This window comes from Mastigoproctus giganteus, chromosome 8 (genome assembly GCF_048544385.1).
Source record: "Mastigoproctus giganteus isolate SK-2022 chromosome 8, ASM4854438v1, whole genome shotgun sequence".
In the NCBI taxonomy this organism is placed as follows: Eukaryota; Metazoa; Arthropoda; class Arachnida; order Uropygi; family Thelyphonidae; genus Mastigoproctus; species Mastigoproctus giganteus.
Genome location: NC_143582.1, coordinates 200,600,116 through 200,617,138, shown reverse-complemented (window position 1 = coordinate 200,617,138; position 17,023 = coordinate 200,600,116). Strand labels below are relative to the sequence as shown.

The following is a 17,023-nucleotide window of genomic DNA, read 5'->3' as shown; positions in this document are numbered from 1 at the left end:
CAATTTCCCACTTCAGTGAGATTTAGAATGTACTTCCTTTTTCCAATGTTATTTGATTATTCTCCATATTCTGTTGGCCTCCAACCAATCTACATCATAACAATTGGATAAATTGTAGGAGTCTACATCATAACATAACTTATTAAAAACCTGTTTATTGTAGCTTTAAGATGAACAACTTTTTAATCAGATTGGCCATTGTATACAGAACATGTCTATTTAAAATTAGTGTTTATATATAATTCTGACTTATCCTGTATATTTCTGGAAACTTAAATCACAATGTTTCAAAAAAAAAAAAAAAAAAGCAAAAATGTATTAAGAATTTTAGGGCTAAAGTTTTATTAAATATTACAATATTTATAATATGTACATTTCATGTAACAAACAATCACTGGTTACAATGACACAATTTTCAGGTCTCTTTCATACATACACAGCTTAACTAAAAATTGTGCTGGGAGCTGCATCATTCAATGCACATAGAATCAGCTTTCCATATCAAGCAGACTCTGAAGAGATGTTGGAACCCAGGTTTTCTCATTAAATACAAAGATCACACCACGGTCTATATACATCATTGTTCTTCCAAAATGATAGACTTGCTTCCCTTCTTGATAACGATTTGGCACTGGCATGAATAAGACATTATTTTCTTCAGCCTACACAAGAATATTAATTTTGCAATTAGTGTATGTACTTTCATTTTTTTTGTTGTTTCATTATACATCAAAGGTTTTAATGTCACATACAGCTTATATGCTTTTAAGTTAGGCTGTTGCAAATGGCTTGTGCCACCACTTTAAGTTATTAAATTTATATTACACCAACATGACAGTACTCTGCACCTTTACTAAATTGGGCCAAAGCAACTCACTAATAGGGAATTATATTATGCATGTAACAAAAGTTGTTTTCAACTGAAGCTTTACATAAGTGACCCAAATAGGTCCAAAACCAGTCACAAGAATGCCCTGGGTTTTTAATGAATAACAGATAAACTTGCTGTTATTCAATTAAAAATTATGTCAGTTACTTTAAGTCAACGTGTGAATAAACATAGTCACTGTTGGGCCAAAACTATTCCCAGACAGTCTGACAGAAAAACATCAGTGTTCCATTATTTTCTGAAACAGCCGATCAGAAAAAAAAGTTATTATACTGCTAAAAGTATTTGGATACCCCTGGGATTTGGGAAAAATGAGCTATAGCCACCATTCACATTAGAAATATGATTATACTGCTAAAAGTATTTGGATACCCCTGGGATTTGGGAAAAATGAGCTATAGCCACCATTCACATTAGAAATATGTATAAAAGCAACTGTGTTCATGCTAGAAGTAAGCAGATCAGTGAAATACAGTAGATAGTTGAAGCAATGCACTTAGTGACGTAGAATGACTATTAACAATCAATCTGTTCATTTCACTGCAGAAAAGCTGCATTAAAAAATTACATAATTAGATCGAAATGTAATGGTACCATTGCAGCCAAGAAAAATTTGTGTAGACCACAAACAGAAAGAGACCACATGGCAGTCAGTCCTTTGTGAATACTTTAACCAAGGGCATTCAGGGAGTTGACAGGAACCAATATTAGTATAGGATGAGATGCAGGGAGCTGAATATCATTGGATTTTACATGCACTAAATATCACAGCTACAATGTAGTGTTGATCTGTCTGGTGCACAACCAACCCATGATAACTGGTCACTGGAACATCAGAAAGCTATTTATTATGGACTCGTGAATCATGGTACATAGTTTTCCCCAATCTGATGGTCATCGTTAGGTATGGGAGATGCCCAGAGAACTTAATTTACTAAGAGTGTTGTTTGAACTGTGAAGTTTGGCAGAGGTACTAACACTATCTGAGGTTTCTCATGGTTTGGGCTCGGATCATTGGTCATTGCTCCTAGAACACTGAACCATGCAACACATTGACACTCTGGACAAATCTGCTCCTTTTCTGTTTCAACACAACAATGGATCATTATAGTGTATAACCTGTAGTGACTTAGTTTAAAGACGTGTACAAAAAAAGCATCACTGTTGTGCCCAGGACTAGCACCACTGGACACCTTTGGGATGAACCGAAACTACTTCTGGGCCAGGCCAACATACCTATAGTTAGCTGAATTGACTGCTATGTTGAAGAAGAAATGGACCAAAATACTACTTTATTGTTATCAGAAATTGGTTGGATATCTGCCAACAATGACAACATATAATTAAGGCCATATATGAACTAACACATTATTAAATATTGCATCAATGAAAGTATTTTTTGAAATATGGAGGTGCATCCAGATATGTGTGGCTATATAGTGTATAGATGGAGTATATAGTGTATATAGTATAGATGGAGTACAGCATAAAAAGGTGTATTATTGGTTGGCAATGAATGCAGCAAACAAATCTAAAATTAGTCATCTGATCATTAGAAAGTTAAAGCATATAATAAGAATAAAAGCAAATTAATAAGCTGAAATAAAATTACTTATGCAAGTAAAGGTGCTACAGTAGTGAGAATTTCTTTAGGCAGGTCAAGGCTATTTACCAGCTATCAACAACAGATTCATGCTACAATTGTATCCCTTCTCCTCAACTGTTGGTCTAAGAAATGTGCTTATGTAAGCAGTAGTTACCAAAAATTAAAGGCATACAAAACAGGAGAAGAGAGAGAAAGCTAGTGAATGACCTTCAACTGCCTCTAGAATTTCTTTCCACTATAATGCAACCTTGTGCCAACATTATGTTTCATAGTTTGGAATACGTTGTTCAAGAAACAGTGACTCATTGGTGTAAGTATTAAAATTAATACTGAGAACTTGGAACCATAATTGACACAAGGGGTGTAATGATATAAACTATCATTTTCAATCTTAATGTAGGCAGGTTTACAAAGCGTTGAACTTCTTGATTTTAGCTCTGACACCATGAATGAGATTAAGTAAGTATAGATATAAAACAAGTTAGATGATGGGATGGTGTGTTTGGGGGGTGGGAGTTGTAGAATGCTGGGTAGCAAGGAGCAGGTATGTCAGTAGAAATCTATCCAAGTTTTTTTTTTTTTTTTGTACCTTTTATGTCTAAAGATTTTTTTTTTTCTGAGCCTAGTGAGATCCAGTCTACTTTTCAACAATATTTAAAAATTTGTACTGGCAGCAATAAAATCTGTTTATTGAATACGATTAAAAATTTTTGAGAATCAAATCTGGCTTTTCTTAAATCATTTTCAAACAAATTATCAAAAACACTTTCTTTAAAAAATTTATATATTTAAATGTCCATTTATTTACCCTTTTCTCAATCAAGTCTTTAAAGGTCATAGACAATGAAGAAGAGGAAGCACCTCTAATGGAATGAGCTAATGCCTATAGATAAAAAAAAAAAAAGAAAAAAAAAAAAGACTATATATTCATAAGCAACAAAATATTTATCAAAAATCAAACTCAAAATTTAAGTAATTTTCTAACCATAACAAGTAATTATAAAAATATAGAAGTGTGCAAAATGTCTACCTTCTTGAACATGTGGACTCTTCCTCATATTTGATGACACCTTTTATAATGCCTGAATGTCTATGCTCACAATTTCATTCTGTATATTGGCTTTTGGCTCCCCCAATGTGAGTTTTATTTTTTATACATTTTGCCCTTCAACAAGCAAATAAGCTGGTAGTGTTAAATCTGGGGACTAAAATTTTTTAGAAATAAGATGACCACTGAAAAAGACTCTCAGAATTGCCACTGTTTCACTGGATGTGTGACAAATCATTCCCTCCATCTTTCTGAAATTAACAGTATATTCATCACTGTAGAGTAGCAAAATAAACTGGTGTATTAGACTAGGTGGGAACCAGTGTTTTCACTCTAGAGATGAGGGATCGCAATTTCCTGCCCCCTGGGGGGGGCGTATGCACTTTATCCCATGAGATTTCAGGACCCTAGAAACCTGCTATGATAGGTTCGGGTAGTACAGGATAAAGGTGCTCGCAGTGGAGTCATTACCTTGAATGTTCCTGTTGATCGTTATGTGGTCATGTGCCTGCAGGTCACACCTGTCTAGGGTACTGGTGGGATAGCTTTGCAAGATCTGTCTTGACCCTAGCAATCTCGATGCGCCTCTCATCTATAGAACTAGAGTGGATCCAGGAACGAGTTAACAAGGTCCGTGCAGTGCCAAGAAGATGGCTGCGTGTGTGTGCTGACCGATAGTTGATAAATTGGCCATCACATATTGGCTTGTGGTAGACTGTTGTCTTCAAGCGTGTACCCTCGCGTTGGACAAGTGTATCTAAGTATGGTAAGGTATTGTCTGACTCTAGTTCGATGGTGAATTTTATGAACAGTTGTATTGAATCGTACAGATTACGAGACAAAAGCCCTGTTGCTCCTACGGGACACTTCTGTCTACCAACCTTTAACTGTTCCTCCCATCAAAGCCTGAGATGGTGGGAGGCGAAAGTCAACATCCTCATCAACAATTGGTTTAAGCAGGAGAAAATAACAGAATCCATAAGTAGACACCTCTGTGCCTCCGGCTGCCAGATTCTGCAATTCTGTGGACTATCAAAGTCCACAAAGAAGATATACCATTAAGACCCATTGTCTCCTGTTGTGGCTCACCGAGTTATGAGTTGCCAAAGTTTGTCTCAGGGCTCCTTTCTCCCCTAGTATGCAAGACCGCCAAACACCATTTCCAACAGTGGTGAATTTATAGAACGGATCCGAACCCTATCCATCTCAGAAGATGAAATTATGACATCATTTGATGTAGTGTCCCTTTTTACCTCCATCGCAGTTGAGCTTGCCATCACAAAGTGCCAAGAAACTCTTGGACAGTGACCAGACTCTTGGCAGCAGGACCAAACTAACATCAGATGATATTTCCACCACCCTCAGACTGTGCTTAACTGGTGGCACAATTATGTTCAACGACTCCATTTATCAACAGGTGCATGGCACAGCCATGGGTTCCCCAGTTAGCTCAGTCATGGCAAACATTGCAATGGAAGAATTGGAGGGTCATGCATTTACGAGTGTACCAGATCCTTTTGGCGTTGCTACGTGGATGATGTGTTTGTAGTTATCCCCAGAGATTCAGGCGATCGACTCTTAGACCACTTCAACTCTCTGTCGCCTTTCATAAAATTCACCAAACTAGAGTCGGACATACCCTACCATACTTAGACATCCTTGTCCGATGTGAGGGCATGCCCCTGAAGACAACAGTCTGCCGCAAGCCAATGTGCGCTGGCCAATTTACCAACTATCAGTCAGCACGCATGCGCAGCCATCTTCTTGGCACTGCATGGACCTTGTTAACTCGTGCCTGGACCCACTCTAGTTCTATAGATGAGAGGCACACCAAGATTTCTAGGGTCAAGACAGATCTTGAGGTGTGGCTATCCCACCAGTACCCTAAGACAGGTGTGACTTGAAGGCACATGACCATATAACGACCAACAGGAACATTCAAGGTAATGACTCCACTGCGAGCACCTTTATCCCATACTACCTGAACCTATCACAGCCAGTTTCTAGGGTCCTGAAATCTCATGGGATAAAGTGTGTACAGCTCCCGGGCAGGAAATTGCAATCCCTCATCTCTAGAATGAAAACACCGGTTCCCACCTTACTACAAAGTGGACTAGTCTACCACATTTCTTGCCTTGACTTCATTGGCTGCTACATCAGAGAAACTGGGAGAAGGCTCGGCAAACGTATCTCAGAACATGAAAGAGCCATCCACTTAGCGGATATAGAACACTCGGCCATTGCCGAGCACTTCTGTTCAACCTGACATGACACTGATCCACACTGCAATGTCATGGTTATCAATCGGTCCCGCCATTACCGACACTGCGCCCGGTTGGAGTCATTGCAGATTACGTGCTCTAATACTTCAGTCAACAGAAGCAGTGGATGTCGTGTCCACCCTATTATTGAAGCAACCATCTCATGACTGACAAACGTTGGTAACGTTTGCATACGTCACAACCACAGGCTTCAACATCAAACAGTTAACTATTACATCATGCAGTTTACTGTGCATGACTGGCACTATACGCCCTTATGTTCTACGTTCCTAAACTGTCAGTTTGACTGATGAAGTTTACCGTAATAACCGAAAGCTTTTTTGTACTGTATGTATTTAACATATTGTGTTTTACAATTTAATATTAACCTTGTCATTTATTTTGTTTTATGCTTCGCTCTGTGCTACATAATAACTTACCATAAGTAGAGGTGATAGGTTGGTTGGTTGATTTTTTGCCAATCTAAATAAGGCCATGAAACATTAATGTATTGTCTAGAAACTATTCTACTACCAGTTGTCTGTATCTTTTGCTGTTTTTTGTAAGGTTTAGGATATAAATCCTGCTACTCTCACCTAATAATGCATGACTGAGTTTGATGAGAAAATGGTCCGTAAAAGTTTTGTCTAAACATGGTACTGAAATCTAGGTCTTTTCCACATTATCTGGAAGGACAGCAAATTGCAACTGTTGTGCTAACTAGAGAGGTTCTGACTACTGTATATATGGTGAAAACAAATAATTCCCCTTCTACCTTTGAAAATAAACTTCATTTAATGCATTTTTACTTATTTCTAGGCTCATGACAACATAAAAACAGGAGGTTCAGTTTCCCATTTTTCTGCTGTCTCGATAGTCTTACACACAAAAACACGGCCTCTGATAAAAAGTGCTATTAACTCTTTCATGAGGGAGTTCCCTGGAACGTGCATGTAGCCTGTGGCAGTAGGCTCTGTTAGAGAGTATCTTTATGCAATTTTGTAGTTCTATAAATATGAACACTTTGAACATAAAACCCCTTAAATATTAGTGTGTTCTTATTTTAATTTGATTGATCAACATCAGGTTGAAGTTACTGTTAAAAGTCTAATAAGAATTTAAAAAAAAAAAAAAGAGGCAAGAAATCATAAAAAAACATGAATAAAATAAATAAGCTTGTTACTTTTTTTCTTGATGTAGTAGTGTTCTTTATATCAGAAGTTTCTAAACTTGCACTCCTCCTCCTTAACATATTCCTTAAATCTCATGTCCCTTTGAAATATTTCATAAATTTCATGTCCCAACCTTCTAGAACAAGTGCAACGTTTATCTATAACTTACTTTTATAACTTAATTATGTACTTCAATACATGTAATCTCAAAGATAGAAATAAAATACACTTCATATTTGTATTAATGGGATGGTTGTCCAAATTTTGTCACAAACAAGTGCTTCATAAAAACAACACAGAGAGCCCCCTAGGGGGCATACCACACACTGGGAATTTCTTCTCTACATCTATTTATATATCACACGATTCAGTTTCATCAGCTTATATATCAGAATTACAGAGAATTTATTCAGTTTCAGTTTTCGTATGTTTATACTGGGCAACTTTCTGTTAATAGGTACTAGTTTTTATTCTGATTTTCAAAGCTATTTTCTTACTGCCATCTACTATAAACTAAGTCTCAAAAACATGTACATGGGTGTGAGTCATTTTAAGAAAAAGACTTACACCCATGTAAATGTTCCTTAATCTTGCTTCCTTTTATTTTGCAAACAAATGAAGTCATTAGTTACATGAGTGACCAAAGAAAACAGCACATCATTATCATACTGAATGAAATTTTGGAGGTCATGATCTTGTAACAGGTAGTGGTATATGTCATGTTTGAGATGAGAGTATAGTATCTCAAGGCATTTAATAAATTTCCTAATGTCTCAGTTAAGCAAATAATACTATATGCCTTTGATAAGAAAAATGACGTCATTCACAGTGACACTTGTACTGGCAAGAACAGGAATATTAAAATGTCTGTGGCCCAAATGAAGTTTTTATAAAGTGATTAAATTGAAGGTGAAATGATAGAGCAAAAATTTTTTCTGAGCAAGAATTCCATCAGTATTGAGCTTGCTCAACCCATTCAAAACCTTAAACACTTCAATGAATTCACCTCACAGGTGCATAATCTCCAGATACTACAATTTGCAGAACTGAAGCCTTTATTGGTAGGAGCACGCCTCTGTTCCCCTCACCAATCTTATTGCCATTCTCTGTACTCATTCCAGCAGCTCTACATCCATCCTAAAATGAGGCCTTCTCACATGTATGCACTACTCTAAATGCGGCCTAACCATTGCCTTATACAACGGGATAATAGCTTCCTTATCCCTGCTAGCAAAATTCCTGTATATCATTGATAATACCCCATGACCTGCTCTGGCAGCCTGTCTGCATTGCTCAGGAAACTTCATATCTGACTGCACGATTACCCCAGGTCTTTTTCATTCTCCACTACCCTGAGTGTAGTACTGCACAGTTAGTTACTCCTGAGATTACTGCTACCCACATGCAGTACTTTGCATCTGTCAATGTGCCCATCTGCCTAATTTTTCTAGATCAACCAATTATACCACGAGCAGAGACACCTAACTGTTGCCTTTACACACGAATATCATTAAATTCCATTTATTGGTAAGTTCGTAATTGAAAAAAAATAATGTATCTACATATTTGAAAAATAACACAAATTTGATTTTAAACTAGGAGGGAGGGTGAACTAAACTTGTCATAAGAATTGGTAGGTATAAGTGTATCTTTAACCTCAGGCTCTCTTGATGTTACCAAAACAGCTAACAGTGGATTCACTGGCTAAGTTTATGTTGTGTGCATAACTGTAACATATGCAATTTTTACTTTTTGATTACTATATTTTGTCTAACAGATCTTATTAATAAATTATCTACTTATAATTCTTTAAAATATTTATGATTATTATTCAAATTCTTTCCCGGCTGATCATTCTGTCATTACTTTGTCTTCTCTCTCTCTCTCTCTCTCTCTCTCTCTCTCTCTCTCTCTCTCTCTCTCTCTCTCTGTCTTCTGAACAGGAAAAAAGACATGCAAGCTAATGGCCTGTGAGCCATATAGTGAACACTTGTAATTTATAAGCTACAAACTAAATATAAAATAACTATTTCCAACCTCAAAGTCTCTTTCTCTTTCTCTCTTGTTCTTCTCAGCCTGAATTTCCAATTCCTGTTGCCTTTCCATGTTTGTGAGATATGCAAGATTTTCTCGTGCTCCAGGTTGATACCCTAAAGGACCTTGTGGATTTGAAACAGCTCTATTCATTATCTCTAAAGCTCTTTTGAATTGTTCTGAAAAATTTTTTGAAAAGAAGCACTGTTATTTATAAGTGAATAAATATAAACATAGAAGTAATTTAGCCTTGTTAATACTAGCCAAATTCATGAAATGATAGTTATTTAGAAGCAGTAGAAGTTTTCTGAAAAAATGAGTAATAAACTAACTGAATTAACTGTAGGTAAATTAACTGAAAATAAATTTTCAGTTAATTTACATACAGTTAATTCAGTTAGTTTATTACTCTACAGTAAAGTAGTTAACTACTCTACTGTAGTTTAACTGAAAAAATTCAGTTAGTTTAACTACAGTAGAGTGTCGATAATCTGAACTAACTGGGATTGGGGGTACTTCGAACTTCTGAATTGTTCAGATTTTCAAACTTATCAAAAATACTGTTCTGGAGACTTAAAAAAAAAAGCTTAGTAAGAAAAGAAATAAGTTGTATTTATGTATTCATAGGCTTTAATGAAAATAATTACTTATTTTTTGCTGCACCATTTTCGAACTTCTTGGCTCTCACTCTTTTCAGTAAGAGCAGTTGAGTTGGACAGCATTCAGTCTGTTGTTCGTACCAAGCCATCGTAGTCTCTAGCTCGGTTAATGCCTCAGCATGCATGGGCATGCTGAGGCATTCACTGAGTCATTTTCTTTCAAATGACATCAACACCGAGTTGATGTCATTTTATTCATTGTTGACTTCGCATCATTTTCAGGAGCTCCAGTTTCTTTTACATTCACAATTTCGTTTTCATTTAAAACAGGAAACCCTGTAGCATCAATATCATTTTCCATCCATGCCCTTGCATTGCCTTCATCAATCTTTAAACCCAAGGATTGACTGAAACAAGTTGACCATCTCATTCAGTATTTATCCCTCATCTTCAGTTCGATTCTGCTCATCTCTTACAGTTTCTTCTGGAGTAGGTCACAGTTTTTTCCAAGCATTTTTTAAATTCTGCACAGTTAAATTCCCAAACATCAGCTAACATGTAGCAGCTGTCCTTGAGACTGAGCTTTTTTGAAAACGTTACGATGTTTTGTTCTAAAAGTAAACGATTCAAGACTTGTTTTTTCTAGATTCTCTTCAACTTTTCGATGACTCCCTGGTCCATCAGGTGGAGGAGTGCGGTAACGTTTGAGGAAAAAAACATGACCTCAAATCTGTTGTCTATTTTGTTTAATGTTTCCACCGAAGGACGTGGTGGTGTGCTGTCAAGGGTAAGCAAGACTTTGCCCATTTTGTCTTCCCGTTCACGATACTTGACAAATGTCAATTTGGAATAAAATCGTTGGTATACCACATCAGATTGTTTCGAATAACAGATTACTAAGCGTTATGTTTAGTTACTTATGTATATTAATTAAGCTATGTACATAAGCATAAATTTATTTTTATTTTGCTAACCTGTGGATAATATTTTTCCAAATTTCACGTATCATTTAATTTTGCAAAAATTAAATTATACGTGAAATTGGCAAGGTAATAAAAGTGTAAGTTTGTTCTTTATATCTCCATTTTTATGGACTGTGGATAATATTCCCCCAATTTCTGCTTATAGAATTGCCATTTAATGGAATCAAAATTCAATTCACAAATGTGATCCCAATAACCTAAGTATAATTGTGAATATTTATTTAATATAATCACAAAATCAGTTTTGCTAAACTATTATCATCATTAATGCTAATAATGTGAGGTTGATGAAATACTTTTTAAGCAAGAAAGCTTGTTATTTATTTGGTTTTTTTTTAGGAGCATTAGCAACTAAGGTCATATTGCTCCGGGAATATGCGGTGGTCATTCCCTTGACCTTTCCGCATCCTCCGTATTTGGTGGTGATGGACTCGAACCCCAGTCTAATCAAGAAGCGTGTGCTACGTACTACTGCTCCTTCCCACCTGGCTACGGAGGCGCCTAAGCCAAAAAGCAAACAGCTGTTAAGGTTCAGTTAATTGTAATAATTTTATGGCACTGGCATAAAAAAAAAAAAAAAAAACCGTTGGCTCATTCAAATTAAGGACGTTTCGAATTATTGACATTCAGATTTTCGACGCTCTACTGGCTGCCCTCAGGGATCCGTTCTTGGGCCCACGTGCTGGAACATGATTCTTGATGGGTGGCTCAATTCTGAACATGATTTTGTTACTAAAGTGGCATATGTTGACGATCTGGTTGTTCTGGTTTCTGGTGATTCCAGACTCCAGTTGGAGGAATGTGCCAATCACATTTTTATTGGACCTTCATAGTTGGTGTCAGATTCATAAATTGGAGATATCTATCTCCAAAACTAAACAAATGCTGTTCAAGGGTTCCTTTAGCATCAACCGTCCTCCCAAAACTAAGCTTTCGACCAGCACATAAAAATTGTTAAATCTTACAAATATTTGGGTGTCCTCATTGACGACCATTTTAAATTCGTTCAACATGCCAAATTTATTCTACAAAAAGTAAAAACTAACTGGAAAGTTAATCAGAATTACAAGGGCTTCTGTGAGACTCAAACCTTCTGTTCTTAGAATTTATTATAAAAGCATTTTTCTTCCTATAGTTTGTTGTTATGCTGCTGGTGCTTGGGGTTCTAGTGTGTCCAAATTCTTAGTTAATAAATATTTGACTCAGGCCCATTTCTTTCTGCTGGCTGCTTCTTGGGCTTGTAGGACTATTGCTTCCTCTACAAAAAGGAAGCAATAGTCCTACAAGTAAAGTTCCTATTACATTTGAGGTGATTTTTAGTTACCTTCAAATATTGTAGAAGACAAGGTATTCCTTTTGTGCTGGATTGATATTATTTAAATTTAGATCTTCCCATAAAATTGGATATTCAACATATAACAGATCAATTTCTTTCTGAATGGCAGCTTGACTGGATTAATGGATCTACAGGTCGTACCACTTTTCTATTCTTCCCAAACGTCATTGAAATTAATAAGAAAAATTAGCTCGGGTTTTCTCCTGGTCTTTATGCTACTTTTTTTTTTTTGTTTTACAGTCATGGAAGTTTGAATGAAAAATCATTCTCCTTGGGTCTTACTCCTTTCCCAAATTGTTCCTGTGGTGCAGTAGAATCTGCCACTCACCAAATTTTTGATTGTATTCAGTACGTTGACTAGGTCTGAATTTCAACTGATCACTGGGGTTTTTCATGTTGATGATCTTCCAAAATTGGTGGAGACTAGAAAACTATAATGCTTTTTCCACTTTTGCAGAAAAAAAAAAAAAATCTTCAAATGTCATAAGAGATTGGTTTCTCTTGATTTGATTTATAGTTTTGTCTTTCCTTTGCTTTGGACATAAAACTACTGTTTTTCTGTGCTGGTGCTTGTTTGATAAAATTTTGGTTGCTTGGAGTGCTGTTTTTCATGTTTTGGTTGTCCCCCTCTTGCTTTTTTTTTTTTTTTTTTTTAATAAGCGGTTCTGGTTATTGTCAACAGCTCTAGATCGAGTTTTTCTGTATATAATGATTTGAGTTAAATCTTGTTATTATTATTAATGGGTTCTTAAACTGAGCTTCTCTGTAATTAATGTAAAAAAAAAAAAAATTGTTTGTTTTTGTTGTCTACTGCGGTTGGCAGTAAACTTTTACCTTGTTGAATTATTGTTTAATGTTAAACTATCTTGTACAATTATTTAATTGTACAAGCTAGTTTAACATTAATTTCGTAATTATCAAAATAATTACATTAAGTAATTATTTTGATAATTACTTGATGTTTTGTGTGGTAATTTTAGTTTGTTATTAGTAGTACAGTCGGTCCTCGTATAACACGTGTTTACATTACACGAATTCGATCATACACGATTTATAAATAGGGGAACGTTATCTTATATAACACGAACCGAATTCGCTTATACACGATTCGCCTTTGTGTTTACAAGAAATGGCAGTCGAACGCGGAATCACCCCAACCGAACGCAACACGATAGGAATGAAGAAGATTCTGAAAATGTATTTATGTGTTTTATATCAGTGAAGGGGAAACACATTTCACCATAATAACGTAAAAACCAACACAATTCCAGCTATCGATATAATGGCAAATGCAATTAGATGGAGTTTACTACCAGTTTATAACAGATTCCATTAGCAGAAACGCAACTGGAAATTGTTTTTATTGTTTTATGGTAGTAACCCCCAGAAATGTGCTTTAGTAAAATGTGAGGTGTTAATAGTGTATCTCGGCCTTTACGGTGTTGTTTATTCAGTTGCTACACGCGCGCAGCTTTGTTTATGTGTATCAAGCGTGCCTCCTCGTTTTATAATTGTGCTTTATTCCCTAAAAATGAGTAAAATACTTAAAAGGTGTGAAAAGGAAGCGTTCTGGCTAAGATACTGCAGATTCAGAGAGAAAAAAAAAAAAAAGCAATATCGATAAACAGAGGCGGACTGGATCAAAAATTCTTAACCGGGAAAATTTATAGTGGCCTCATACTACGGTTTATGGCCAAAATCACACCGGCCTCCGGCCCACCGTGGTTTCCCCCGTAAGGCTTCTGTCCGCCTCTGTCGATAGAGAAAAAATATGAAATTGTGAAACGCTTTGAGCGAAATGAAAGGCCATGTGATATTGCACGTGCTATAGACCTAAATCAGGCAACACCGAGAATTAGAAAGAATGCAGAGAAAATAAAAACAACTTTCATAGCAGTAACAACTCAGTGTAATTAAAATCCATTAGATTAAGACACAAAGAATTGGAAGAGATGGAACGGCTGTCATCTGTTTGGATAGAAAATCAAACAAAAAGCAAGTTTGCTTACGATAGAAGCAAAAGCATTAGCAATATTTTATTACGACTTACGTATTATAATTTATACTTACGTATTATAAAATACGTAAGTATTTTATTACGACTATTTTATTTAATATAATAATTTTTTTACGAATAAAATACGTATTTTATTCGTAAAAAATACTTTTTTAGTATTAAAAAAATACTAAAAATACTTTATTATAATATTTTTATTACGTATTTTAATCGTTATAAAATACTTACATTTTATAACGATTAAAATTACCCGATTATTTATTGTTTGGTAATGTTTTGGTTCCAAATGTGTGTTCAATCTTGGGTGGTCGGCACATAACCCTACTTTTCCCATAGGGCCTGTTGTTTATATTGCACGATTTCGCATTGCACGAGGTTTTCTAGGAACGCAACTATCATGCTATACGAGGACAGACTGTATGTGTAAGCTTCTTTTGCATACTTCAATTAGTGTTGTAAATTTTCTTTTATGAGGGTTTAAAATTACTGTGTTGTTAATAATGTAAATTGAATTTTGCAGTTTCTGCACCTTACATGGCTCTAACTGTATACGATGATAATGTTGTGAACTGTCTTCTAAGGGTTATAAAATGACTATGTTGTTAATAATGTAAATATTATTTTGTTGTCTCTGCAGACTGCAGAGGGCCATTTCGTTTGTTGGCTAATTGTATTTTGTTAATTTACCTCGTTTCATTGGTGAATTATATATGCTACATTATTTTAAATTGTCATGTTCTTAATAATGTAAATATCATCCTGTTGTTTCTGCGGGTTGCGGAGGGCCATTGCATTTAGTTGGCTAACTGTATTTTGTTAATTCACCTTGTTCTGTTGATGAATTATTCATGCTAATTATTTTTAGCTGGTGATTCGGGGTTTTAGTGGGTCTTTCACCCATAGCTTGGGTCATATGTCTTTGGCAGCAGAGGTTTTGTTGTGTTAATAACCTTAACAGTTGTTTAAACCTGAACTTATTTAAAATGATTTTATGCGAGTTGCTGCATAAAGGGTTTTAGATTTTAAACTGTTTTATTGTTTTAACTTCTATTTGATTGTTTGTGCTTATAGTTTCAGCTGAACTTGTATATTATAGAAGTTGTCATGGCTGTTTAGTAATTTGCCATCAGTACTGGTTGAGGATTCTCAACATTAGTGTTTTCTTCTTGTTTTGTTTGAATGTCTCTGTCGTGACAGCCTGTATTTATGCGTTTGCTGGTGTCGGGGTTGTGTTCAGACTACCACTTGTTAAAATGTAAAATACTGCTTGATTATTGTTAAGTTAAATTTTAAGTTGCCTATTTGGACTTGCTCTCTGATTGTGTCTTGGTTTTGGAAGTGGTATTAGATTAATTACCTTGTTATGTATTGCTGTCTTGCATTAATCGTGTTGTTGGGGGTTTTGCTGATTGATTGACTGTTTTAGTTGTAAGTTTTTCAAGGTTTTGTAATCTTACTGATTTGCAGTCTTTCAATTGCTTATTGGTATGATTCTTGCCTTGTTATTTTTGGGGTTTTAAATTTGATTTTAAGTTATTATCTGCCCTAACAGTTGATATTATGACTGGGTGTATTGTGATTACTAGGTAAAATTGATTGTATGTATATGCATAGCTGTTGATAATTAGTTTTAATTACATGTTCCTTGTAGTCTTCTTACTTTTCTCTTTTATATTCTTCTGCTTATATTTCTAGAGGATATCTCTATTCCTATTCTCTTCCTTTTTCTTCATTCTCTCTCCCCTTTTCCCTTCTTCCTTTCTAAATTATTTCGAGGTTTTCCTTGTGACAACCTCAGTATGTCTCTTGATAGTAGAACCTGGCTGCCTCCTTGTGGCTTGGGATGGGAGTCGGGGGGGAGCCTTTGTTCTCCTGCCCCCTGACAGCTAAATGCCCATGTGCTGGCTTACAACATACAACAAAACACATATTAATATACACATAAAGATACAAACATTTCATTAGATCTAATTTTTTATTTTTTAAAATTTTAATGCTGGCCTTGGCACTTTGCTGTTAGATGACTCAGCAGCGTATAGGGGAAACCCTGGTTATCGCCTTTACATACAAGGGTACTTTGAATACTTTATACTTGTAACACACATAAACCTCAGTTTTAATTCTGATGACCCAAGATTGTGTACACATTCCTTTGAGATTTATTGTATCCTAATTCATTTCCTCACCTTTTTAAAATCACTTTACATCATTCTTTATTTTCTATGCATCCAGTGACAGTAGAGTTTCATTAATTATTGTAAAAAGATTAAACAATGTTCTGATAGGAGGCAAAGCAATATTGCCCTCCCATGTGATTATAAAATTGTAGTGTATTTCTTACTCCAGAAATTATATTGTATTTCTCACTCTGGGAAACTTTCTTGAGAATTAATACTCTAAGCTATAAACAAACGTACAATGAAGTGATTTCTAGAATCATATTAAATATCAATAAATACTAAATAAATAAAACTGCCTATTTTACAAATTTATATGATATGCAGTTTGAATAATAATAGCAGCCTATTGGTTAGGTGCAACCAACAATTTGATTCACACCAGGAAATATGCTACTTCAGGAAGCTATGACATGTTTTCCAAGTAATTTCTATATTATTATTATTTTTTAAATTTATTTTGTAGTAAAATTTCCAAACAGCTCATAGATCTATTAAGTTTTAACGTCCTGGAATCATCACTATTGATTATGCATTCCGACAAACATTTGAAATTAAAAAAAAAAAAAAAAAAAAAAGGGAGAGGGAATTAAATAGCAGCATAGACTGGCCATTAAGGATGGGAAGCATGCATGAGTGGAGGGAAGAATACATTACTCAAATATATTTCTAGGTTGTCCAAAATCCACTCAAAAGATATCCCATAATTCCACCCTTGGTTAAACTTCAGTAATATAACCTGAATTTGGTGGCATAATCATAGATTATGCTACCAAATTCGGGATGGATTTAAGGAAAAACAATGTTTAGTGTACATTTACATAGTGGCATAATCTAATCTGACATTTTTTCACTAGTGGAAATGAAAACATACTACAAATGAAAGTCAGGTTTACTGGCC

General features: G+C 35.3%; 1 protein-coding gene across 1 annotated transcript in view; it reads right to left on the bottom strand.

Moving 5' to 3' along the window:
• Positions 1-412: 412 nt before the first annotated feature.
• sip1 (septin interacting protein 1) overlaps positions 413-17,023 on the bottom strand; it is a 125,846-nt gene continuing 109,235 nt past the window's right edge. The window contains exons 14-16 of the mRNA XM_090380029.1: positions 9,014-9,189; positions 3,304-3,378; positions 413-662 (exon numbers count right to left, since the gene is read on the bottom strand). Coding sequence (XP_090236155.1) covers positions 489-662; positions 3,304-3,378; positions 9,014-9,189 — 425 coding nt within the window. The 3' untranslated portion in view covers positions 413-488. The remainder of the gene's footprint in view (positions 663-3,303; positions 3,379-9,013; positions 9,190-17,023) is intronic.